Source organism: Argopecten irradians, chromosome 9 (genome assembly GCF_041381155.1).
Source record: "Argopecten irradians isolate NY chromosome 9, Ai_NY, whole genome shotgun sequence".
Lineage (NCBI taxonomy): Eukaryota > Metazoa > Mollusca > Bivalvia > Pectinida > Pectinidae > Argopecten > Argopecten irradians.
In genome coordinates, this window is record NC_091142.1 from 33,121,256 (window position 1) to 33,149,115 (window position 27,860).

The window sequence follows — 27,860 nt, forward strand, 5'->3', positions numbered from 1 at the left end:
CGCAAATATTTTTTTTCTGTGCTAATTTAATCTGCCTTTTGCAATAATAGCTTTGGTATAATTTGAGGGTTTAGATGTGTTTGATAATGACTATTTCTATCTATTTATACAAATAATTCAATGAAGTAGCAAATATGTACCAGGCCAGGCAATGATACTCAATCATATTTTGCTTGCAACGTAAGACCGTAATAAGACGTAACAAGCCGTATTACGTCGGACTTTCAACCGCTACAAGCGTGAGATGCCTTGACAGAACGCATCAAAACGGTTTTCATCCACCTTGGCTTGCCGTAAAAACCTTTACAAACCTGGACAAACGGCACAAAACGTGTAGCCAATCTGCATCAACCGTGATAAAACGTGGAAAAAACGCAACCGAACGTCACAAAACTTGAAATCACCGTGAGGTTCTGGGGAACGTGCTTGCTGCCCGTTCCACCACGGACCGTCTTGAAGTTTTGTTACGGCCTCGTACGCACTGTTACGTTTTGTTACGTCAATCCCGTTTTATTACGTCCTGTGGCGTTCACTATCTGTACCGTGACTGCCGTGGCAAATTTTTTGATAGTTTAAAAATCTGGCACGGCATCCTCGGTAATCACGACCGCTCACGTTTGTCTATGACGTCCTTCTGCGTTGTCTCACGTTGTCTCGCGGTCACCACGTTTTGTCCACGGTGGCTTGAAACGGGGCTGCCGTACGCGTGGCCGCCGGGAACATAGTGTAGACCTAGCATTACTAGTAAACCCAATGTATGATAACTTCCAGTATTTACAATGCCATTTAGGCTCTGACGTAGTAATGCCTTCATCAGAGTTCAAGAGGTCACGATTTTACAAAAGGGTGTTATAATATTGTCTAAAATTGATAAATATGAAAATATTAATATATTGTAATGAAAATATTTGAAATAAGTTGAAGTGTTGTATTTTTAGTTGTATACCGGGGTAAACGATTGAACTCTACAATATATATGATTTAACTTTTTGTTATTTTTCACTGGAGACGTGTAATTTTTTTTTTCATCTTTCATGTTTTTTTGTCAATTTTCTTTTTTACAAAAACAAAAATTAAACGTTAATATTAACATTGGTTTTCATATATATATTTGAGGTGTATCATACATATGCTAGAACACCCAGAATGATTTTTTCATCAATGACCGAGTACAAAATGCAGATTAGATAATTATCTCGAAATTTCTATAAAAAATATGTGCCAGGTAAACAGAAACAGGTGTTTTGAATGTGTGAGCGTTATCTCGTCATACCCTGGTTACATGATATATCACTTGACCAGGTCAAGAAGTACAAGAAGTCACAACATGACTATACCGCAGCCTACCAAAACTATCTCGACACTCCAGGGGATTACTATCACTGACGTTATATCCACCCCTGGGCTATCTCATACTACAACCGGTGACAGCGGAAGACACGGCTAATTTGATCCTCTGATGTACAATCAAATGAATTTTACAAAGAAACGCTGTGGTTGACTTTGTGAATTTGAAATTGGGCGTCAATCTCTATAATCTTCAAAGGAAGTATCTGCAGGCCTGTAATTGACTAGTTTTTCTCCTGAACTGCCACCAGTTTTACTATGAGATAGTCCAGGTGTGGACATGGCGTCAGTGTTTGTAACTCTTGGAGTATCGACGATGATCAAACATACAGACATCCACACACCGTCACACATATCACACACGTGAGGCCGTCCGTAAATGACCCTGGCTGATTATATTGTACACCTTTAAAAGGATAACAGGAAGATATAACTCTGTTTTGTCCCACCGTTTCATTTTCATTCCAGCTTGAAATAATTTTATATTTTAAGGTCTTGCAAAAATATGACACTGAGACCTTTTCGCTCAAATGTACTATAAATTGATGTGTGGTTACATCTCATGACAGTGTCTTCTCATCCTTTCCCCGTCCCTATGTTTGTGAGGTCACCGTGACGTCACCTTCAGAAATCTCCCGCAGAAACCCGATATCAAAACTAATATAAGGTATGTAGCCGTCCGATACTAGAGAGTGTCGTATCATTTTAACCAAATTACAAACATTTAGTCAGAAATAGAATAACAATATATACCTGTATAAAACTCTCATTTATCCTTTCATTTTCTGCCCTTAAAATACCAATATCAACAATTACTAACTAGAACTGTAAGCCGATGGCTGACTAATACAATCATTACAGGAAATTTACAAGTTGTCGGGACAAATTTGAAGCTGTAGATATTGGACTGGTTATCATGACTAGTAGAATTTTGACTAACGGAAATCTGCATGTCCATTCCAAAATAATCCCAAAAATACTGTCATTGAAACTGATCCAGTAGTTTATGTGGAGTTGTTGAGATAAACTTTGAAACCAGTGTATGGTGACCTAGTTACCATGGCAATCAAAGTTTCGACAAAAGCAAACCTGCATGCACATCCTGACATGGTTCTCAGCAATACTGCAAATTGCATTAAATTCGATCAAGAAGTGTGAGTGGAGTGTCCAGACAAATTTTGAAACCTGTGTATAGTGACCTGGTTACCATTGAAACCAAAATCTTGACAACCGAAACCTGCATGCACATCTACACATGGTCCCCAACAAAACTGCCAAGTTTCATTGAAATCCGTCCAGCAGTTTAGGAGTTTCTACGAACAGACAGATGGACAGACAAGCTGATTCCAGTATAACTCCTAACTTCGCTACGGGGTGGGGGTATAATAATATTCCGTGTGGATTATCTTCAACATAGGTACGTAATCTTCGCTCTCCTCTATAACATTAAGTTTTTATTAGATTATCTAAATCATCGGTACAGAGTCTCCACTCTCTTTTATAACAATACCATCACGTCCAGTCAGATTAAACAAGAATAATTGTCTCCAGGTAAATTCCGCGGAAAGTTCCGAGTCCCTGTAGATCTCCTCTGCCCTCTCATTGGCTGAAACCCATTGTGTGGTATGTCGCGCTAGGCGTTTGATCCGCTAAAACGAAAATATAATAACGCGTAATAAGATAATTTTCTGTAAAATAACGACATAAAGATATCGGTATATAGCTTTAAAGGCCCACTACCTTTCCGGAGCAAAATTTAAAGGTTTCTTAAAAACATTAATACCAAAAGAAAATATATATCGATGGCTTAAGATGAGGTTACAACACCAAACATATGCAAGATTTCCTGTCTAATGTACGATAACAGTGGAGATTCATTTCGCTGTTTTGCCGTGTGGCGCAGTGATAGTCAACTACCGCGCGGCATTTAGGACGACGGCGGGAAACATAAAACGACCCGCGTTATGAAAATTAACATTTTATTTATTCTAATTAAACAGTTCTGAAGGTGATGATAAGTGTGCTAGTAAACGTATAGTTAATAACTTCTGCGACTCTACAAAATTATTGATCTCGTTTTACATTCCTATTTTAAAAATTAAAAGCCGTTTCGGAAAGGTAGTGGCCCTTTAAAGTGCAATGATACAGCTTTATTTCGTATTGCCTAACCAGTTATGTAACCATTAATAGAGAGAGAAATGTCATCGTTATCGTACGGTAACAGAGATGTACATTGTTTCCATACGCCAATAAGAACACCATATTTTCCTCGCTCAAAGTTTTCCAGTCCTTTTATCGTATACTTTTTTCACGATTATGTTGCAATGACCTTTTTGGATGATTCTGGCTATGTTTTGCTTTCAGCTGATATTAAAGCTTTATACCCCTATGTAGTAAAAATAGCGATACTGGGTTAACGTTATATGTTTGTAAAATGCGACAGTTAAACAGTTCCTTATATCACTGTCGCTATATGATTTTTAAATATAGTCCTTATATATAAATACTATACATTTATAACTGTTTCCTCCGCATTTGCTACCACCCTTTATATGTTAATACTATACCTTTGTAACTGTCCCGTCTGCTTTCGCTACAATCCAACCACAATAGCCTAGAGCTGGTAGTATGGACGAGAGCGTAAAACACCAGCCTAACGCCCGGGCATACACGGGGTAGGTGTACTCTCCAAAGGACGGCGGTTTGTAGGTAAATATACTGATGATAAGGAGAAACTGTCGGAATATAAATACAAACCATTAATACGCAGCAAATTCATAATTTTCGGTAGAAAAAACATCGAACATTGGCACTGTTTGTAAATATTGTCCATGTCGCACTTGCGACCACGCTATGCCCAGAACGATAGTGCACCATGAGGAGAACGACATTGCGACAATGAGCTGAACGAAGAGCAACGATACGCTATGAGAGAAGCGACAGTACGACAAAGCTCAAAACGATGGGCAACAATGCACCACGAGAAGGAAGAACGACACTGTGCCAAACAAAGAGCGACAATGCCTTTGTCTCTTTGTGCAGTGTTGCTCTTTGAATAGCGGGTGGCCAACGTGACCGTGCGACATTGCCGAAATACGCCACCATTTGTGGTATCCAAATGTCGCTTCTTCCACCTCATCATATCACTTGCGAAAAGAAATCGATGAACCTGTAATGTCACTGATACACCTTATGAACTCGACAAATTAATTATAAAGTATTAAAGTTCTTCAATGAAATATTGACTATGAGTATTTCAAATAAGTAACACATCTGCACACATCTCTTCGAAATAATAATTATTATAGCTTACATAACATACATACCGTAAGAAATATGGGCATGATGAATGCTGTACTTATACGTATAATGGTGGGCAGTGGTCTGTTCAGCATTAGACGAACGTCTCGGTCAATTCTATGGGCGCCTGTAAACGGTAAATAAACATATCAATCTACCTGACGTCATACTGACACTGTTCATATATAGTATGGGAATTCAAATAAGACATTAATAGTTCAAATTATTTCATACCAGTTTAAAATACCTAAAATGGCAAGAAACGCGTTTATAAGAGTCAAAATACTAGAATCTAGAAATACAAAGACTCCAGAAATATTGTCAGAAAAAAAAGATACCCTGCATTCATATTGAAAGTACATCGACCTTATCAACATATGCGAATTAGTTGATATATGAAGTTGCAACCTAATTAAGCATTCTACAGCATACACGGAATTGGTGCACTTATATGTAATACTAACAGTGAGTAAACCAATGGTCTGAACCCTTACAGACTACAATGTACGATATAGGAACTACATATAACTTCAATTTTACTGTTTTCCCCTAGGATATCAGTCAGTATTATACTTGTAAAGGGAGCGGGTCGGTGTGGTTTGTACATAGTGTTAAATACGGTCTCCGTCACTCAGCTGACGGAGCATGCTTCTTTGTATATATATCGATATCATAAGATAAAGTAATAGCACCAGAGAAATTAATAACTGTGAAAACTACTTATAAGTAAATAACGTAGGTTCACTTTGCTGTTTTGCCTTCTGGCGTAGTGGTAGTCAACTAAAAGACGACCAGCTGCATTATAGGAATTAATATTTAATTTATAAATATATTTTTTAATTGTTTACGAAGTGATAATCTAAGCGTAGTATTAACAGTAAGCTAATAACTTTTGTGACTCTATAAAATTATCAAGCTCATTTTGCATTTAAATTTTGAAAGTTATTATCCATTTCGGTTTAGGTATCACTGTAGTGCAACTAGTACGGCAACGATGTTTTGATCCGTTTCCGGTATCGCTTCGATATACGAGTACCGAGCAGGTAGGTTCCAACTTGTAGAGTTTAAATACAATTGCGCATGGTGTTACAGACCGATATTCAGCTCAAGTGTTAATTAGATATCCTACCTTGTATTAAGATCGTGATTTCACGAAAAGTACTCCTGTTTATCATACAATTGTGACACCTACATACAGCTTGATGCGAGTTCCTAGCAAAAACTTCAAGTTTTCATCTGAAACTTGCTTATTATCCAAGATATTCACAAAATATGACTGAGATACAAATTATTAGATTCATATGTATCAATTTGATATGCGCTTTGCTATATTTGATGAAGAATAAAGAGTGTTTGACCCATTGTTCACATCGTTGTGTCAGTCTTTGCGCAACGGTTTTGATCGATGATATTGCGAAAAAGTGTACGGTTTGGAGTTTGAGATTGCAACGGTTTGGTATTATTTATATGATGGCATTTCCATGCGTAATATAATCCAACCGTAACGTATTAAGCACAGGGATCTGAGAATTAGTTACAGTTTATATAATTATGGACCCGCCAGAGTGCCCATAGACTATTTTTAGACGTTTTAGGGACCTAGATAAAAAAAGAAATCAGTAAAAATCCTATTCTACATTAAACACACATAGTACAATGTAGAATAGGATGTTTCCCGATTTTTTTATTTAGACCCCTAAAACGTCTAAAATGGTCTTTGGGTACTCTTGTGGGTCCACGATTCATTGTAATTAATGTACATAAATATATAAACTGTAAATAATTATCAGATAGCTATGGCATTAATTGCATTTGTCTAGTTCACCTTTAAAATAATAGTTTGTCGCTGTCCACCTCGGTCACACTGACCAATGCATATATACTATTACTAATTAGGCACATTTTCATTATACGAGTGAGATGTGTGTACCTGCATTTGATATGTACATGATTTCGTATATCGTTTTTATGCCCATCATTACAATGCCTATAAGATCTCTCAAATCCTTTGATGTGGGACTAAGGAGTTTTTACTTTTGAACACTTTTGAATTTATGAAACTTTTTATCAAATACCTACAAAAACTATTTTGGGAGAATTTTAACGGCAAAATTTGCTGTAAATATGCAATAGAGTCGGACATCTTAACTTGCTTGTCCCGCCGTCCTCGAATCCTAGCGTAACCACAAGGATCTGAGAATAAGCTTTAGTTCATTTCAATATGGACCCAAAGAGCCCATTGACCATGTTTACACGTTTGAGGGGTCTAGATAAAAATCGGTTAACTCACATTCTACAAAGTACGTATATATTGCTAAAGGTGGAAAGCTCCTCAACACAAAAAAATCGAAGAAAAATCTACCACGCCTGCGCTTTAGCGGCCAAAAATCATACTTTTAGGAAGTCTTAAGAAACAGATTACTGCCGTTGGAAAGAACGATACTTTTTGCTTTTAAAATCGTATAAAATGGTCCATGGGCACTGTTTTGGGTGTACATTGATACAAACTTTATCTCATTATCAGACTTTGGTGGGCGTAACGTCCTGGTTTCTTGATGTCCCTTCATCGTTTTTGAAATGACGTCAGATTGAATTTCGTGCCCGTTAATAGCCGATATTTATATTGTCACTGTACATATGTACAGTACCTACATTGTATGTATGGCTATTAAACCCAATGTATGATAATTCTCATTATTAACATTGGCAGTTACATGTAGATTTTGGTGTGCTAATTATTTCTTCAGAGTTCAAGAGGTCACATAAACACTGAGTTTAAGTCAATGTGAGAATTCGTTGAATAATATCAATGTATTCTTAAAATTGAAGAAGTATATATATCTTTGTATATTTGGTTTATCGGCAGTCAGATACTGTCATTGTTTAATCGGTTGCTGATTACAACACACCAGAAGAAATTCCCCCAAAATCATCAACTGTTTATCAAATAGTATTCTTACTCTATACAGACGTATAAACGAACGCGTTTTATTATTAAACTTTAGCTTTTTTTCCTTTATAACTGGAACGACTAGTGATTTTCACTAGTGTAATTAAGCATTCGTTGTCATATTTTGACATGCATTGGTGTGTGACATAAATTGGTTGTTCTCGCATATCTATCATGGCGCGGATATATGTTAAAACACAGTCATATGATATACATCATGTACATGTATATGTATATATTTCTATTATGGTGTGCTAATTCGCACCAAGTATTTATAAGTATATTTTTAAGTCCTTGTGCGTGCTATTTGATATGCTTTTTTTAAATTAAAGTAGCCGATGTATGCAAAAATATGACACGAACAAGGTTACTGTATATCAAGCGCATTATGGGATAAACTAGTATACCCATTTCTAGTCTACTACAAAATTAAGATAGCTTACACGTTAAATATTACGTCTAATGAATTTAATTCTAAAAATAGTACACAAATTGGTCCATTTTCATGTGTAACCCTATAGAGGTAGGCAGGCTGGTAGCCTTGCTTAAGCCCAAATAATATCATTGGTGATAGATGATTGTAACCCTATAGAGATAGACAGGCTAGTAGCCCTGCTAAAGTCCCCATGAATATGATTAATAGATATGATATTTGAATATTCCCGCTAGGTAAACAGGAAGTGGGGTACCTGTTGAACCTTGACAGAAGTTGTTATGTTAGCCGTGTATAATTGTGGATCGCGGGGCTGAGTTAAATTATAGTGTATTTTTATAAGAGTACAAGTATTAGTTATTTAATAACAACCATGTATATATTTATTAGGCTGTGTTTAATTTCATAGTGCATTATTGTGGTGTATATAGTGTTGCTTAGACCTAGTATTGATGTGTAGTATATTTAAAGGTCAGTAACACGGGATTGTTTACTCATGTTTGCAGCCAGAGTTAGGTTGTTGTTTTAAGGCATGGCCAAACTAGGTGACCGAAATATCAGTAAATTGTTACGGCACCTACTTTGTAGCGACTACGTGGGATGTTCTGGAAAGCATGGCAGGACATTGCACGGTCTATGCACGTGTTAAACTAGGTGACCAACTTATTAATTAATTGTTACCGAATAGGTATGGATATGGTAGGGACTACGTGGAATGTTCTGGAAGGAATGACAGGACATCGCGTAGTCCACACACCTGTTTAACTGCGCAGTATAGTTTGTTCAAAATGTGCATATTACAGGCGGTTCTGTCCAGCCTCAACCAAGTCCAGTCAGAAAATCAAAACATTTCTATTTTGTTAAGCCTGCATCAGGCGTCGGTAAGGCTGTATTCTGAATTAAAATTAGTAAATTTTGACAGTTTATGATGAGCTGGGTAACCTTTTGGGCAAGCATTGTCCCAACGGCACGTGTACCAGTCACGTACCCAATCATTATAAATAGAGGGCCGCAATAGGCCCCAGACGCAGACTGAAGACTGAAGACTGAACTTAGACTGAAACTAGACGGACATTAGACGGGAATAAGACTGAGACTGGGTACTTCCGCCTCACATACACCTACGTCACCGCCTCCTCTAGGGCCACACTCATGAGAGAGAGAAAGTGAGAACTCTTGTCTACACTTTGAATAAAAGCCGTCAACAAGCTTCTACCCTACTCCTTGTCGTGATTTCGACCACACAGCCAGCCATAGGACGACAAGGTGGGGTAAGGGGTTATGTTATTTGGTGCTGTGACCAGGATCTTCAATATAAAGAAGAAAAGAAAGAACCTGAAGACGAAGAAACAGACGGCTAAAGGTAAGCGAACTTTCTCTACTTTGATTAGTACCTCTAGTAGCTGACCATTTTTAATGTTGTATTAGGTATTTAGTGGTATAATTTGGTTAGTTAGAAACCAGGTACTGTCAGTATACATATATTTTTGGCAATATTTAAAAAAAAAAAATGTCTCTCAATTTAGATGTAGACATGGCCCAATTAACTGAGCGTATGGCAGGTCTAACACAGACAGAACAAAATCAAAATATGCCCCCAGATCAGAATATTGCTCAGGACGATAGTGAGGTAGTGTTCAGAAACATGGCACAACATTTTAAGAACTTCTCTGCAGCTATGACAGCACAGGGAGTTTTCCAGGTCGTTAGGTCATTTGAGGGTGACCCCCACTCAATTCAAGACCTGGATAAAAGAAATAGAAAAATACGCGAAATTAGTAGGGCTAGATGACAAGGAAATCCCTAAAATAGCGTATCAAACAAGTGTAGGTTCAGTAGGGGATTTTATCAAACGATATTTAGACGATTTAGAGGGAGATCTGTCTTGGGAGGACCTTAAGAAACTCCTCAAACAAAGATTCGCTGACATAACAGATTCGCATCAAGCTATGGCCTTATTACGTAAAACGATACAGAAACGGGACGAAAGCGTCCAGATATACGCTGAACGACTCCTGCAAGTAGCAGAAGACGCGTATCCTGATGCCCAGGAATGTGAAAAGGGCATTGTTCAAAGACAATTAGTTAACGCCTTTTGTGATGGGTTGCATTTCGACTATGTTAAGATGAAGGTTATGCGCGAGGACCCAGACACATTAGAGAGGGCGGTACATATAGCTATGCGCGAACAGAACCTTAGGAAAAGGTTCAATCTAAGACAAGACATGAATGATGACAATGACATAGTCTTAAGGCCAAGACAGGAACATGTATATGACCTTCAGGTAGCCCCTACGCAAGACACCTACTTTAACCTTAGACATAACGAAACTAACACGAGGCGAGAAGTACCAATGGACATTGACCACACCAGACAGAGACAGTGTTATAAATGTAAACAAAACAATATCATAAGACATAGACCACGCCCAGTACAAGACAGAAATAGTTTTTAGGGAAACACAGAGACAGACACCCCTTAATAGAGCCCCTAGAAATAGGTATTCAGACAATAGCAGATATCATAACCAAACTCAAAATAGGTCGTATAGTACAGGTAACAGAGTGCAAACTCAGAACCCCCACAAGTGCAGTCATTAGGTCGAAATAAACAAAGATCACAATTCAGATGTTTTCAATGTAATGAAGAAGGTCACATAAGAAAGAACTGCCCCCAATTAAATAGAAAAGGTAGGCCGTTAAACTAAAGACCTCGCTTCATAAGGAAACCGATGGGGCGAGGTTGAAAAGAAATAAGAAGCATGTGTCTAAGAAAATAGAAATATCAGGTAACCCAAGTACAACTGTGATAAAAATAGGTAAACAAAAATTAAGAGCTCTCTTAGACACAGGTGCTGAGGTTTCCATAATCAGCAATAGAATTTTTAAGATGTTACCGAATAAACCACGACTAAGAAAAGAAAGCATGACTCTCCAATCCGTCAGCAGTACACCGCTCAAGGTAATAGGTTCAGCAGACATTTCATTTCAAATAAGACATTTGACCTTAAGACATAAATTTTATGTTGTTGATGGCATGAACAGAAACTGCATCCTTGGTTTAGATTTTCTTAAACAAAATGGCGTTAGAATGTATTTTGACCTTGCATGTATGCGTATAGGTAAGACCTATTTTCAATTAGAGGAAGACATACATATTGCCTCAATAATAAGGACCACCCACAAGACATTGTTAAGACCGCAAACGGCAACGATATGTCAGGTAAGACTCCCAAGAACTTTTAAGATACCAGGATCAAAGCTCTTAGAGATATCAGCAAATGACACTTGTATATATGATGAACCTGGTTTGACCTTACAAAACGGTGTAACAAAGGTCACGAACCCTCGCAAGATACCTATCTTGATACTTAACCAAACAAACAGGACGATTAACCTAAAACGAGGAAGTGTAGTAGGCAAAGCACAGGCCTTAGAAGACAAAGACATTTCAAGTATAACTGCGACAAAAGACGATGACAAAGACGAAGAAAAATTTTAAGGAGGTAGATGTACCAGACGAGTACAGTGCTGAAACAGTAAAGATATTAAGAAGAAACAAGGATCTATTCGCCAAAAAGGATTCTCAGCTTGGACATACAAAAACAGTTAAGATGCATATAGAAACAGGAGATCACAAACCAATTAAGAACCGACCTTACAGGACACCTCTGAAGAAACGTCAAGTAGTGGACGAAGCTATTGACGAGATGTTAGAGGCAAAGGTCATAGATAGGTCTAGAAGTCCCTGGAGTTTTGGCTTAGTGGTAGTTGATAAGAAAGATGGAAGTAAGAGAATGTGTGTAGATTTTAGGAGTTTAAATAAGATCGTTACCCCGATGTCAGTACCTCTTCCTTTGATAGATGACATTTTGACCCTCCTAGGACACTCAAAACATTTCACTACATTAGATTTGAAAAGTGGATATTGGCAAGTAGAACTCGACGAGGAAAGTAAACAAAAGACAGCTTTTGCCTGTCACAAAGGACTATTCCAGTTCAACAGAATGCCTTTCGGACTAAGTAACGCCCCTGCTGTCTTCCAAGAATTGATGAATATTGTCTTACAAGGATGTGAACAATTCGCCACAGCTTACCTTGATGATGTCATAATTTACAGTAGGACAGCCGAAGAACACCTGAAACACTTACAGATAGTCTTCAACAAATTAAGACAACATGGACTCAAACTAAAGCTTAAGAAATGCACTTTCTTCAAGAAAGAGACGGAATATCTTGGCTTTATGATTACGGACAAAGGTGTAAAGCCTGACCAAAAGAAAGTTGAAGCTATTAGGGCCTTACCAACCCCTACTTGCGTAAGAGATGTAAGAGCATTCATTGGAATGTGCGTTTACTACAGGAAGCACATCCCCAACTTCTCAAAAATAGCGGAATGTCTTACAGAACTAACCAAGAAGTATGCTAGGTTCAAATGGACTGAGGAATGTCAGAAGTCATTTGACTATCTTAAAGAAAGTCTTACAGTAGTCCCTCTACTAGCATACCCAGACCCAAACCTACCATATGTGCTTTATACAGATGCATCAGACACATGCATAGGAGCTTGTCTTACACAGAAGACAAAGGAAGGTGAAGAAATGCCACTTTATTACTTGTCACATAAGCTTAGCCCAACACAGCGTAGGTGGTCTGTGATAGAGAAGGAAGCTTTTGCTGTGGTATATGCTCTTCAGAAGCTTGATAACTACTTACACAACAGTTCCTTTGTAATAAGAACGGACCATCGCCCACTTTCTTACATATTCTCAGACAAGAAGACATTGAATAAGAAACTCTCCTTATGGTCCCTTACTGTAGCGTCCTATAATTGTAAGGTAGAATATATTGAAGGTAGATTTAATTGTTGCGCGGACTTACTATCGCGACTACCAACAGATACAGCGGAAGAAGCTGAGGATAAGCAAGGAGAAACACAGGAAACTAAAGACATTCATGATGTCTTGGACGTAGATGACAGAGCCTTAGAGATTGGAGCTCTCAACTCTAACAAGTTTAAGCCAAGAGACTTTGTCAGTAGTACAGTTGATACACCAGACGATATTGTTAAACCTCATATGGATCTCCCTAAAGACATAGACATAAGAAAAACTCAAGACAATGACGAAGACATATCAAAGCTGAGACTTAGACTTTGTGATGGACAAGCAACCAAGAGTGAGGAGGAGCGCTTCTTGGTTGTAGATAACTTAGTGTATTATCTGTCAAACGCGGAATCAGATGACCCGGTCTTGAGACTTTACATTCCGAAGGAACTTGAAGGAATGATGATAAGACAGTATCATGATTTCCTAGGTCATATGGCAGTTGACAAAACATATGACGTAATAAGAAAGAAGTTATTATTTTCCTTTGTTATACAAGAAGGTTCACCAACACATTGAAAAAGTGTGTGACTTGTCAGACAAGAAGTCACAGTAACCCTCATCCTCCTCTTCAAGACAGCCAGATACCCCCATACCCTTTTGCTAAGGTAGCAATGGATTTGTCAGGCCCTTACCCCCAGACATTATCAGGAAACAAATACATCGTGTCGTTCATAGATGTTTACTCTGGCTTTCCGGAAGCATTTCCAGTCCCTGACAAATCAGCAGCAAACATTGTACATCTTATCTTGGAAGAACTATTCCCAAGATATGGTAGCGTATTAGAACTGGTTACAGATAACGGTTCAGAGAATATCGCTAGATCAGTAAAGGAGACACTAGAAGCATTGAATATCCACCATGTTACCACTTCTTATTATTGCCCCCAGTCAAATGGAAAGGTGGAGAGATTTCATAGAACGATGGTAGACATTTTGGCCAAGAAGATCAAAGAAAACGTTAACACGTGGGATCTTTTCTTGAACCAAGTATTGGCCGCAGTAAGATTTCATACCAGTGAGGTAACAAAGGCTTCGCCTTTCTTTCTGCTTTATAACCGCGATGTAGTACTCCCCTTGGACACAATCTTAAAGCCAAGACGGCGGTATGCCGGTGAAGAGTTACACAAGATCGCCTTAGAGCAGCAACATAAGTCCTTTGTTCTAGTGCATAGACACATGAAGCAAGCGAAGAAGAAACAGAAGAAACTCGCTGATAGGAACTGTAAAGACGAGAATCTTAAGACAGGAGATCGGTTTTTACATAAGAAAACCATTAAGCGTACCTCAAAACTGGACAATAAATGGACACCTTACTATAGGATTATTGAGCAAACTGGACCAGTAAGTTTTAAGGTAAGAAACCAGCTTACAGGTGAAGTCACGAAGACACACGCGAGGCATTTACGATTAGCAAATGTTGATGAATGGGAGTTGCCCAAAGATAATATAGGTCGACCTTTAAGGAAATCGACATATGTAGTTTCCCCTGAGAGCAGTTCAGAGGAGTCCTGAGGAGGAAACATCCTTAAAAAGAGTCATAAGATATAGAAGACAAGAAAGGTCAGATTCGGACTCTGAGGATGATATTCCGTTAATGGAGCTAAGACAAAGGCTCCGGACTCGAGAATTGGACAAAGCTAGTCCTATTGATTCAGATGATGAACTTATACCTTTATCACAATTGAAAGGTAAGTTAAATGAAAACAATAACGCTGACACTCAGACAGATGGTGTTGACGATGTTGATGATGCGTCTGAGACAGGTTGTACTGCTGATGACATGGAGATTGATGCGGTAAATAAATTAGCAAATGAAGTTACGCCCCAAATCTCCACTGCAGTAGATAAAACATATCAAGATGACGGGCTCCACAATAGAAAAGATGTAGATTCTAAGAATCAGACAGAGGAAGTTAAGGGAAACATATCAAAAGACTCTGAGAAAAATTTAGCATTATCAAGAAAATGCCTGAGATATTTTCTTCGTGATCCGGAGCTATTTAAAAAGTGTCTGAAATATTTTCTTCGAGATCAATAACGAGATTCATTAGTGAATCGTTTCTTATCGTTTCAGAAAACGAAATACAAGCTTTTGTTCTTAATCTAAGATATTGATGAATATTTAGGTACATACACTAAGATCGACAGGGCCCTTAGTGAAGCAAAGGAATTAGTTGGATTAGCTAGAGATTATCTTAATCATTTGAAACTTCAGATCAATATGCTATCTCTAGGACATTTAAGCCCTTCAGTCATTCCACCCCAAGACTTTTAACGAAATCCTTATATAAGTATGAAAGCAAACTTGGACCCAGGAGTTAGAGTTCATATATGACCCGGAACTTGACCTAGTTGGTAATTGTAATACGAACAGTGGACCCTGTTCGAATACTATATTAGTACTGATGAGCCTTATTGTCGTTATATCCATTCCATTAATAGACATGAGTGGCTTGTTTGCCTGTATGTTACGAGCACATTATCCTTCCCTCTTTCCGTAACTTGGATCGGATTCAACGCATAATATTATGGCAGACTTATAAATATTAAGAAGCAGAAGCACTTGCAATCTATGAAGCGGAAACAACAAATGGTTTACAATGACAATTGAAGAGATGAATCAATGTGTAAATAGCGTTTAAAAAAATCTCTGCCAGGTTTTAGTAGTCCAAAGTTATACAATAATGTGAAATAAGAAATGTATTGTTAATCTCTTTTTTATGAATTTGGACCCAATATTTTAAGTAAATTAATTGTAGCTACAGTAGTTTAAAAATACAAACACTTCCCCTTTGGCCCAGTAATTTTATGAACCAATGGCCAATGGATTATTATTGTAGTTCCACGATATGATCTTTTGTACCTTATACACTGAAATGCCCTATAGAAGAACCCAATCTTGTACTGTGTGTGAACCATATACCCTATTGTACACCTTAATATCCATTGTCGGAAGGTTTTTCTGGCATCATAATTGTAAATATAGAGCCTATAGCCCTCATATTATCATTCCAGAGAATTAAATATAACCTAATCTGATCATTTTTCAAACAGGTGATTATCAAATTATTATGTGTAGAGCTCTTGTTGAACTCGCTGTGAAACAATGACCCAAAGTAGCAACCAAAGTGTAAAAAAAAACAATAATGATAGCACCATTAAACTTAAAGTCCTATAAAGGAAATTCCCCATTGATGATGCGTTTGATAAATGAACTTGACAATTCATTTTGATCTTGAACCCATGGAATCTGATTTGCCCCTCTCGACCTACTTGTCGATAGTAGGTGTGGTAGTAGTTGTTGTTATAGTGATATAATTTATGTCCCCGTGAGGAGAATTGCGGGATAAATGATCAGGAAATGTATGGTTAGGTAAATGGTCAGTGAAAAGGGGAAAGTCAGAGTCGAGTGGCTTCGCAAGCCTCAAGACCCAATGCAAAGACACAAAAGTAACCAATCCACAGAAGACATGACGAGCCTTAGAAGATTTGATGACCACATACATCAAGGAACTCATCCACCAGGAACAAGAAAATACAGAAAAAACCTGTACACTGATGATCAGGAGAATTAACCCTGAGGGGCGTTATGACCTCTGGCCGATGCAGATGAAAACATTGTCCCCATCAGGAAAGAGGATGAGATTTGAAATAGGGTTATTAACAAGACTGCCAACAAGCGAACCCGAAGTACGAGAAGAGGTGTAATATAACACCAGGAACTTTAAGGAAAGAGCTCAAGTACTTCCTTAGGACAGAAATAAAGTATACCTACTTGGTTCGTAACAAGACAGAGTCTAAATATGGGATACGGATTAAGATACTCACCCGGAGAAATACAATATGCCGTTATATTTTAAAACGTCATATATGATTAAAGATACTTACGAGAGGACAAAGAAATGACATTATAATGTCTCGGTAAATACAAGACCAAAACGGAAACTTCTTGGTGTTTTACCATGACCATCTCTTGTCCTGGAAATTATCTTTAAACAATTTAAAAAAAAAAGTCACAAATGTCTTAGTGCGGATTAAGAACATAAATGTGAACTCTTCAAGAATCCGGGGTGGATGACGGACCTAAGAACATAAAGAAGCCCTGTGATATAATTTAAAATTATGCAGCAACTGTGGAGATAAACTGTGGAATTTTAATATATTAGCACCACATATTTATTTCCGAAATGATTTTAACTCGATGATAGTAACCAGATGTGAATTGTGTGACTGTTGAATAGGTTCTAACTAAAATGGGACGTGACAGTGCTAGAATCAATTTAAACTGAAGTTTCAAACGACGTAGTTACCATGGGTAACCTGTACCGTATTTGACTGTTTAAATATGTATCGAACTAACAAATGGAATTGACTGAGAAAAAATAAGTTTCGCACTACAATGATCCAGTTGACTGTTGAAATAGGGGTTGAAGCTACAAGGATACGAAACTGGTGGAAATTATAATTTACAGGACAATTTTTAAGAAGCTATGTGACCAAAGAGACTGTGGACTGCAAATAATACTTTTAATTGTGCATGAAAAATATTAGAGAGATTGTTTTATAAGTTTAAAACTCCAAGCATCATTTGCAATGTATGTTGTATGTACATAATAGAGCAATATAAGGTAAGAGAGTTGAGAACGTTTAATAGGATTTAAACTTCGCGATAAAAAAATTATAAAACTAAACTGCAAGACCCTCATGGCGATTGTAAAGAAGGTTGAATAGGTAGGATTAGAATGAATACGGTCACTATAACTAAATAGATTTATATTATTATAAAGGAGGTGGGCGGTGATTAAACGTGAAAATATTAATAAATACTGTGATACTTTGCGTTGTAGAAATAGAAAATAATGTAAGTGCCATGCTGAGGATAAGACGTAGCATTAATGTTCCATGTTTGAAGAATGGGTCGATAGGATACCACTTTAAAGGTATGCAGGATGGTAAGCCTTGCTTAAGCCACCAAAGACTATCAAAGGGAGAGTGGAAGAAAGTAAAGCCGAACCCAATAGTGATAGACTGGCATAGTAGCCCTGCAAAAGTCCCCATAGAATATAGATTCATCTAGATAGGATATTTGAATATTCCCGCAAGGAAAACAGGAAGAGGGGTACCTGTTGCACCCATGTCAAGTAGAGTAGTTATGTTAGCCGTGTTTATTTGTGGAGCGCGGGGCTGAGTTAAATTTAGAGTGTATTTTATTAGTGTAGAGCGAATGTATTATAGTATATATAATCACAATCCATGTAGTATATTTATAATTATGCTGTGGATTTAAATTTCATATTGTCAATTAATGAGGGTGTATAACAAGATAGTAGCTTAGGCACCTAGTTAAAGATTGTGTGAGTGTAAAATAAAAAGGAGGACGGAGCATGCTTCTTTGGCTCAGTCGGTAGAGCCGTAGTTTTTCACATCGCAGACCTGGATTCGATTTCTGGTCGGGCACTTGACAGGAATCATGTGTATTTTCCCTGTTCTTCTTCGCACTTTAAAGCGTCTTTAAAGAAGCAAATGCGTCAACAGCGAGAAGATGACTATTAGAAATATATTACATATGTTCATACAACATGTAGAATCGTCTTTATTCTGTACCATAAATTATTATAATTTTACCATAAATCCAGGCGAACACGACACACTCGGCCATACACATCAACATAACACTCCAAGTCCCCGTATACCAATCGACCAGCAGGAAAATGTAGACGCCCGCCTTTGTTAACGTAAAATATGGAAGGGGAGAAAGACAAAGTGTAAATCGTGTATCAAAGCATGGTCGATATTAATAACTATGCAAGCATTGCACTTTTTATTTGAAAACTGTAAAATAATATGTAGTCATTATAAAGATTTAGTCCAATCAAACAGTCGAAAAGTCAAAATTAAAAAGAGATTTATGAACCTTAAAAGTTTGAAAAAAGGTGCGTCGATTGATTTTACATTCTATATGTGAAGTCATTAACTCAAATAAATCAGACAACGAGATATAAGAATCGAATTAACTCATTTAATTTCATATTGCATAAAATATTTTAAAAAATTAAAGCGTCGTGTTAACTTTCAATTTATCAAACGAATTATCAAATCTGACAGCATCAACGAATAGATGTATCTCATGCTGGTCATGTCAAATCGCCTGGTTAATGGCAGTAAAACTTACCTGTGTAGCATATGGTAAACCCACAAGGAACATCACAATACTGACGACAGCTAGTAGTGGAATCCGGCGATTGTTGAGAACTTTGGGAAACATTTCCTCCAGGATCATTAGGAACGGTTCTGTCAGGATCGCCTGGAAAAGTGAGTTTTAATGTGAAGTGAATGTAGAGAAACATTGCGTGACTCTCTGTACAATAGCAGATTTAATTCAGGACATACATAATTATTTTAAGAAATATTTACTGCAAGGTGGAAAGTATGGTTTATTATATTCAAATAGTTACACAACGCGGTAACTAGTATAATGTATATACGCCGGCCGCCCACCTACATCCAGACATTGAAGGCGGCCAGGCAGTACGCATATCGTACTAATCATCCGAAACGTCTCACGTAAAAGTTTCACTTGCTCTATTACAATATGAGTACTATCATTACATAAAAATATAGGAGTAATTTATAGGAGTACATTTACTTTGCCTATTTAAAACAAACCATATGCAGTTTTCTGGAGTAAGAGGCTCCACCGTTAAATTGTTTCATTATACTTTACGAAAGATGATTAACAACTTGATTTACATTATCATGGCGTAAAGTTTCGAAGCACTCTACCATTGCATTCTAACCCCCGGAAGTATAAAATCACGAGGTAAAATTATGACGCACAATAGTTGGGTAAAGGGAAATAACTCAGTGGCCTTGGGATAAGCGATGAAGCCAATGGAAAAGCCACCTAATGATGACAAAAGTGAATACTGAACTTCGAGTTCAAATTAATTAATCAAATCGGTAAGTGAATTCAATTCAGGTTCATGCTGTATCATTTTGTCGACCTTGTACCATCTTATAAAAATAGTAAGTTTGTTTTTGACTTGCAATAATTAAAATTCATAACTTATTTTACAACTCTTAAATGTCTTAAAGAGAATTAATACTGACCTGAGGTCATAACGTCAGATATAGGGACTCCTATTTCATCAGACATGACACCAAGGACGGAAAACACCACGAGGCCATTGAGAAGTCCAAAGGTCAAGGTCGCCGTTGTCGATATGACAGCTGACCTGTAACATATCAAACGGTTATGCTATGTATCTTTAGCTGCCTTTAACTTTTACCAACTTTTGTTTATTTTATTCACGGAGAGTACAACTGTAATTCAAATTTGAAGTCACAGTTCAATGTTGTTTTTTAATGTTGAAAAAAAGAGAATAAGAAAGTCAAAATATCTAGATGTATAACTATGGCAGAGCAATAGCTAACGTGACGCTACCCAAATTGGAACACTTTTTGAAGATAATTGTAAAAAAAATTCTTACTTGTGCTTGAATCCAGATTTTTTTCTAAATATTCCACAAATAGATGCATTTAGTTTAAATTTCATGATTTGTTTACTTGTCAGCAGTGCATATATTTATAAATACAGAGCTTGAAAGCATGCCCAGTCCAGCCCTATGTTTCAGCAGGTTTTAGTACCAAAAATGGAACACCTCCAAAATAAAGTTTGATTGATAAATAACAAGGTATGATAAAAATGTTTGAATTCATTTAAAGAAAGTTCAAACATTTTTTAGTTTATTCAAGTCAAATGTCTTTCAAAAATATTCCATTCAGCAATTGTTTTTCTTATTTCAAAATATATGGTGTTTTTAGGGTTGTCGCACGACGTCGTTTCCCGGAGTTTTTCAAAATTTCATTATTTTCATTTTTAAATACAGATAATAGGCAACTGGAAAGAAAATGACACATTAAAATTGTCACAGTTATTAAGTCAGCAATTTTTTGTTCAGGACAGTCATTGTTAGTTTAGATTGTAAACTGAAAATTCTGTATCACACAATTCTAAAGGGTTCCATTTTGGGTAGCGTCACGTTACACATGTTTTTATTAGTTATTTTTGTTTGTGCCCAGAGCTCAGCTTTTGTTTTTTTTCTGTATTATTCATTAAAATATAAATAACTTAATTTAATGAATTAATGACCTTTTTGTATTTCACATTAGGTAATATTTTGGTAATTTATGTTCTTAAACTAAAACCTTACTGGAAACAGTTTGTCCGGAACTTATTGTGCGCGCCCATCATCATAAGTCCTCCCCAACCCGGCCCTAGAGTAATGAACGTCTGGAACGAGGCTTCTATCCACAGCTAAATTGTAATATCACACAAATAACGTTAATTACCATCATTCAAGTACTGTCTATATTCTCAGGGTGGGAAATACAGAATTTCATAAGTGAATTTTTAACACTGACAATAAAAATGAGAAAAATATATTTGAAGCTATTAAGTTCTTAGTCTCCTGTACGAAATGGTTTCCGTTTGCCATTAAAACACATTGGATCTTTCATTTAGACAGTAAATAAATGTAACAGTGCGGCCAACATTATGAATGTGAATCACTTACTTGAGAATCGGCAAACCTTCCGAAGTCCGCCGACATAAAATACAGCATGCCTTTGGTAGCCCCAGGTAATGTCAAGGCTCGAACCCAGATCATCACCACGAGGGCTACAGGTAGGAGGGCTGTAACAAACAGGACCTGGAACGTCGCCAGACCAGGTATATTTAATATATGTAACATAACAGCTTGACTGGCCACCAAACTCTAAGTTGTTGATAAGGCTTTTTCAATAGAGATATAATACTAGTGTATTTTCCCATTAGTTTGAAACTTATTAGTACCTACTCTTATTTCCCATTTTTGCGATTTTTTTATTTATTCATTAAGTTATTTATTCGTTATTTTAATTTTTTAATTACAGTTTAGACACCTACATATATGTATCTGCCCATCAAATTGTGTAACGTTTGCCTATCTTTTGTTCTAGTATTGCGAGTTTATCTTTTATTCATTATTAATTTGTTCAATATTTCATATATATTTTTTTTAATCTACAGACTGACACCTGAGCCAAGTTGTTCAAAAGATGACTAGGCTAACCACAGTTAGTTTAACAACAATTTTTAAATAAAGATAAAATCATTTCTGCTAAAGTTAATTTGACAAAATGTCAGTTTTATCTGCAATATATCATATTTTACCTACTTGCCAATTTTAGAGAAGGTATATAATCACAGTTCTTACAGAAAATTAGAAATGGAAATTTCACTAATAATGTGATTATGCTAACCACTTTTTGAACAACCGGGCCCTGACTGTCTATCAAATATACAACCGGGCCCTGACTGTCTATCAAAGAATATCACTATGGATTTTTTTATTTATTAATGAATGGATTTTTTTATTTATTAATGAATATATCTATTCATTATTATAAATGCATTATAATTTGCAGACTGACACTTGATTGTCCATCAAAGATTACAAAGTTTGTCTACCTTTCCCATGCTTTCGACACTTTTAACAATACTGACAGCTGCCACAAATCTCATAGCGAACAGGTAAACAACGAAAACAACACTGATGGTTCCAAGGTCACTGATTCCGTCTGATATCCTCAGGATTCGATAACTGTCAAATAAAACAACCTTACAAAATGGCATTTAATATTTATTATAAAGAATGCATTTCAATTCAGTCATCAAATTACCCCGATTCGCAAAGACTTGAAAGGACTTCTTCTCTGTAGTTAAGCATATATGTATTCTTAATGGTCGAGTGTGTTACTCTATTTGTACTAAGGGAATATAAAACTAAATCAAAATTGAGTTACGTGATGTAAATGTGTATCTAACTACTAACTAGCCTCAAAAGTAGTGTTGTTCCAATTCAAATCAATATATATAGACATCCATTTCTTTAACGTTTGTTCACTTTGAAATGTTTATTAGACTGAGATGCCTGTATAAACATGATGTATAGCGGTATTTATAGCTAAACTGTACATATCCTTGATAGGTATCCGACATGCTTACAGCCAGAACTCGTCAACTGAATCCACTGGATGGCCAATCGTCCGATTAACTTCAGCTCGAGTTGTCATATTCTAAAAGAATATATATTCAATATTTAATACATTAGTACTGCATCATTGAATATAAAATGTATATTTATACGAATATGAAAAGGAAAGTGCTAAAGGCCCACTTCCTTTCCCAAACGACTTTCAATTTTTAAAATGGCAATGGAAAATGAGTCACAAAAGTTTAATAGCTTATCGTTAATACTGCACATATCATCACCTTCTGAACAATATTAGTTGAAATAAATCAAATGTGAATTTTCATAACGCGGGTTGTCTAATGATTCCCGCCGTCGTCCTAATCACCACGCGTTAGTTGACTATCACTGCACCTGATGGCAAAACAGCAAAATTAACCTTCACTGTTAACACAAGAAAACAGAAAATTTGATTGGCGTTGTTCCATCATTTACTTATGTTATTACTGTTTGAAGTTTTAATATTTGTCTAGGAAAGGTAATTACTTTGATACTGTATAGTTGATTTAATGTTTGCATCTTATACGGAGATTATTCGACATTTTCAGATATATATATATATAGATTCAGTTTATTAACTATGGTTTTGTCCAAAACTGGAAATACATTATGTTAATAGGAAAGATGTGAATACATGTTTTCAGCGATTTTCTAGCTATAGAACCGACAACGAAGCTTTGCAATCTTTTAGCATTATTACTGGATACAAAAATCAGAGGTTGGTGAATAAATACACACAAAGATGATATATTTGGACGGTTTTCGCTTGAATTATTCTAAAAAAATGAATAAAATAAGATAGCTAGAACTATTGACTAGACTGACTGACCATATAGATCTATAGGTAGAACATACAGTTAGTATTCGGAGGTAGCGAGTTGGAGCCCCGGTCTGATCGCTACATTTTCGGGGGTAGCGGCTGGGAGCCCCGGTCTGATCGTTACATTTTCGGGGGTATCGGGTGGGAGCCCCTGTCTGATCGCTACATTTTCGGGGGTAGCGGGTGTGAGCCCCGGTCTGATCGTTACATTTTCGGGGTATCGGGTGGGAGCCCCAGTCTGATCGCTACATTTTCGGGGATAGCGGATGGGAGCGCCGGTCTGATCGCTACATTTTCGGAGATATCGGGTGGGAGCCCCAGTCTGATCGCTACATTTTCGGGGATAGCGGATGGGAGCGCCGGTCTGATCGCTACATTTTCGGGGGTATCGGGTGGGAGCCCCAGTCTGATCTCAACATTTTCGGGGGTAGCGGGTGGGAGCCCTGGTCTGATCGCTACATTTTCGGGGTTAGCGGATAGGAGCCCCGGTCTGATCGCTACATTTTCGGGGGTAGCGGATGGGAGCCCCGGTCTGATCGCTACATTTTCGGGGGTATCGCGTGGGGGCCCCGGTCTGATCGCTACATTTTCGTGGGTAGCGGATGGGAGCCTCGATCTGATCGCCACATTTTCGGGAGTAGTGGGTGGGAGCCCCGGTCTGATCGCTACATTTTCGGGGGAAGCGGATGAGAGCCCCGGTCCGATCGCTACATTTTCGGGGGAAGCGGATGAGAGCCTCGGTCTGATCGCTACATTTTCGGGGGTAGCGGATGGGAGCCTCGGTCTGATCGCTACATTTTCGGGGTTAGCGGATGGCAGTCCCTCTCTGATCGCTACATTTTCGGGGTTAGCGGATAGGAGCCCCGGTCTGATCGCTACATTTTCGGGGGTAGCGGACGGGAGCCCCTGTCTGATCGCTACACGGGTAGGAGGAGCCTCGTTGATCGCTACATTTTCGGGGGTAGCGGATGGGAGCCCCGGTCTGATCGCTACATTTTCGGGGGTAGCGGATGGGAGCCCCGGTCTGATCGCTACATTTTCGGGGGTAGCGGATGGGAGCCTCGGTCTGATCGCTACATTTTCGGGGGTAGCGGATGGGAGCCCCGGTCTGATCGCTACATTTTCGGGGGTAGTGGGTGGGAGCCTCGGTCTGGTCGCTAAATTTTCGGGGGTAGCGGATGGGACATTTTCTCCTCCCCGGTTACATTGTAGTACTATGGAACAAACAACTTACTGTAATGCTATAGTTGGCCAAACTGCTGTTAAACAGAGACGTATTGTCCGGAGTGATACCCTCCCTGTAACAAGCCTCCGTGTTCCACTCATTGTCACAGTTAGTCCATGGCAGCACGGACTTAAAGGAGTTGACGAAGTACTCCAAGGCCCATGCCTCCATGATAGCTGTGTTGATGGCGCTGATGGCATTGATGACTGCTATGGCGATACCAATCCCTGTATATTAGACAAGTGTGTTACATCACTTTAATAACCATGCCGATAAGTAGGAATTATACAATTATCGACCTATTTTCAGGTGGATACGGTGAGTTATTAACCTGAGTACCTTGTTAAGTACAATAACGACGACTGATTAATGTAGTTGTGAAGTTCGTGGAAACATCACAGATGATAAGGCATCGAATCGATTTATAATTGACTATGGGTCAAACAATACGGTAAAGGTATGTGTCGTCCTTATCTCAATAACTTTTAATACATCGCGGGCAGTGTTTCAGGTCCCTCGAATCACAGAGTGGGAAACAGATGCGACTAATATTCGGCTTTAAATGTAATATCTCTGTAACTATTATTTTTATGATACAGATATTCAATAAAGATATTACCTCGCAAAAAGGGCTAATAAAAGCGCAGAACTAAACCTAAAACTGTGATTTCTGAGAATATCGTTTTGCGTTGAAAATTTCATGAAGAGGTAAATAGCTCTGAGTCTGATGGGTATAGACGAATTGCACGATCGTGTCCGCCATATTGTTTTGGTTCATTAAAATATGGATACCACTGGATCCACTTTAAATGAATTCGTGTGTCAAAGATATGCTAATTTTTTTAAATAAATATGGACATTTAGACAAGATTGTTGCTTAGCTTATAGAAATATTAATTATACTCTTTTAAATAATACATTTACTAGATATATCAATCTCGTATATAATACATGTTTCTGATTTTACAGGCTTGTAAACTAATTCAAGGTCGAATATTCAAGATCCTGCATGGCTTTTTCCCGAAATAGATAGAATTTTCGTTGAGTTCAAATCAAATTTTAGAATGTAGCACAATATAATATAATGTAATTGACCTGCTTTTATGTTTTTATACATCATTTAAATACAATATATTCTAATTCAAATTGCTTATGTTAGTCAATATCATGTTAAGAAAATCAATACCTTCATAAAGAACTTGGATATGGTATATCTTAGATGTGTTCACTCTACCAATATTTACACATTATGTACCTTCTTAATAGGCATGTAATATATTTATATATATTTATATGATAAATTTAAAGAAAAATCCTTACGGACGAAATTTATATACAGTTAGGTATATTCCAATCGAGTTCAAACCACTCTAGTTTAAAGTAACATGTTTTGATATTATTTGCATGTACACAGCTAGAATTGATGACTCTGAATACATGTACATGTATAATGTAAACTTAATCACAATTACATGTATATATAATCACAGGTTTTTATCTCTCTCTTACCTTGAACTAGATCAATTTCAAGTTAATGAGTATAATTTTAATATAACCAATATGCAAGGCAAGGCATATTATATATACACTATGCTTTGTAGACATGCAATTGGTCCATATAGGTAGCAGCTACTTCAAACGTGTGATACGGATTAATACATTAACATGTGAAATTCACTTTTCTTCTTTTTTGATGTCTGTTTTATCAAGGGAGATAATCTAGAGTGTAATTTGTTTTTAATTTAATCATGTTTTGAATCCAATACAAGATGGCAGCTCCAATATGAATGTTCACAAGATGGCAAATCTATTTAACCCGGACAAACGTTAACATTATATGTATAACCATTTAGTTCTGCAGTCCCACATTTACAATGTTGTTTAAGTAATACAATACCTCTCAGTAGCGGACAGATATCCCAGAACCTCCACGGTCCTTTCCCTGAGTATTGCGACAGTGCCAGCTCTAGGAAGTACAGTGGTAGTCCGCACACCAACATCAGCAGGATGTAGGCGATAATAAAAGGACCTGGAATAATACATAGATACTTCATTCTATACATATCTCAGAAAAAGGGATATATTTTCTAATTATCAAAGTGTAAGGTTAACGTGAAAATCCACAAGAAAAAATATCCTACTTTATTCAGTCAATGTGTGGAATGAAAATGTATGATTGGACCATCAAATTATATGATCGATCTGTACAAAACTTCGTGCATTCGCGCGCTAAGATTTTGCGTCCATATTTATGAAAAAATCCAAGGCGGCATAATTGCGTTTTGCGGATATGCAACTTTCATCCCAACATTGCAAAGGAAGACGAAGTATGAACTTTTTTGGCAGAAAAGGATTCCTTGTACACTAAATCAAATTACAAAGATAAATGTGATTAAACAAAATACTTTCTATAGAAAACTAATTAATTTTGATGGCCATACCGTCCAATCGTTTAGTACGAGGCTGATATATTTGTTTACGCTGATCTGAGCTCGGAGCTGTGTTATTATTGAACAACACAGACTTCCTCCATTTCTGTATGTTAGATACGGAACCCTCCAGAATTATCCCTAATACATACCTCCTCCATTTCTGTATGTTAGGTACGGAACCCTCCAGAAGTATCCCTAATACATACCTCCTCCATTTCTATGTTAGGTACGGAACCCTCCAGAATTATCCCTAATACATACCTCCTCCATTTCTGTATGCTAGGTACGGAACCCTCCAGAATTCCGGCAAACCGATGGAATATCCCAATAAAGCCACAACAAATTCGACACGAGAGCTCCACTTTACGTCCGCAGCGTTTGTTTCCTTCATG

The 27,860-nt window shown here is 37.4% G+C and overlaps 1 protein-coding gene across 1 annotated transcript; it reads right to left on the reverse strand.

Annotated features, from left to right (window-relative positions):
* On the reverse strand, positions 1–27,860 carry LOC138332106 (sodium- and chloride-dependent glycine transporter 1-like). The gene is made up of 14 exons (XM_069280069.1): positions 27,730–27,860; positions 26,934–27,065; positions 25,046–25,263; positions 22,967–23,037; positions 22,430–22,562; positions 21,495–21,629; positions 21,132–21,235; positions 20,029–20,153; positions 19,716–19,822; positions 19,091–19,222; positions 18,544–18,643; positions 4,674–4,774; positions 3,915–4,082; positions 1–2,996 (listed from the first exon to the last, which is right to left on the reverse strand). The coding sequence occupies exons 1-14, from the start codon at positions 27,857–27,859 to the stop codon at positions 2,814–2,816; spliced, it is 1,839 nt and encodes a 612-aa protein (XP_069136170.1). The 5' UTR covers position 27,860; the 3' UTR covers positions 1–2,813.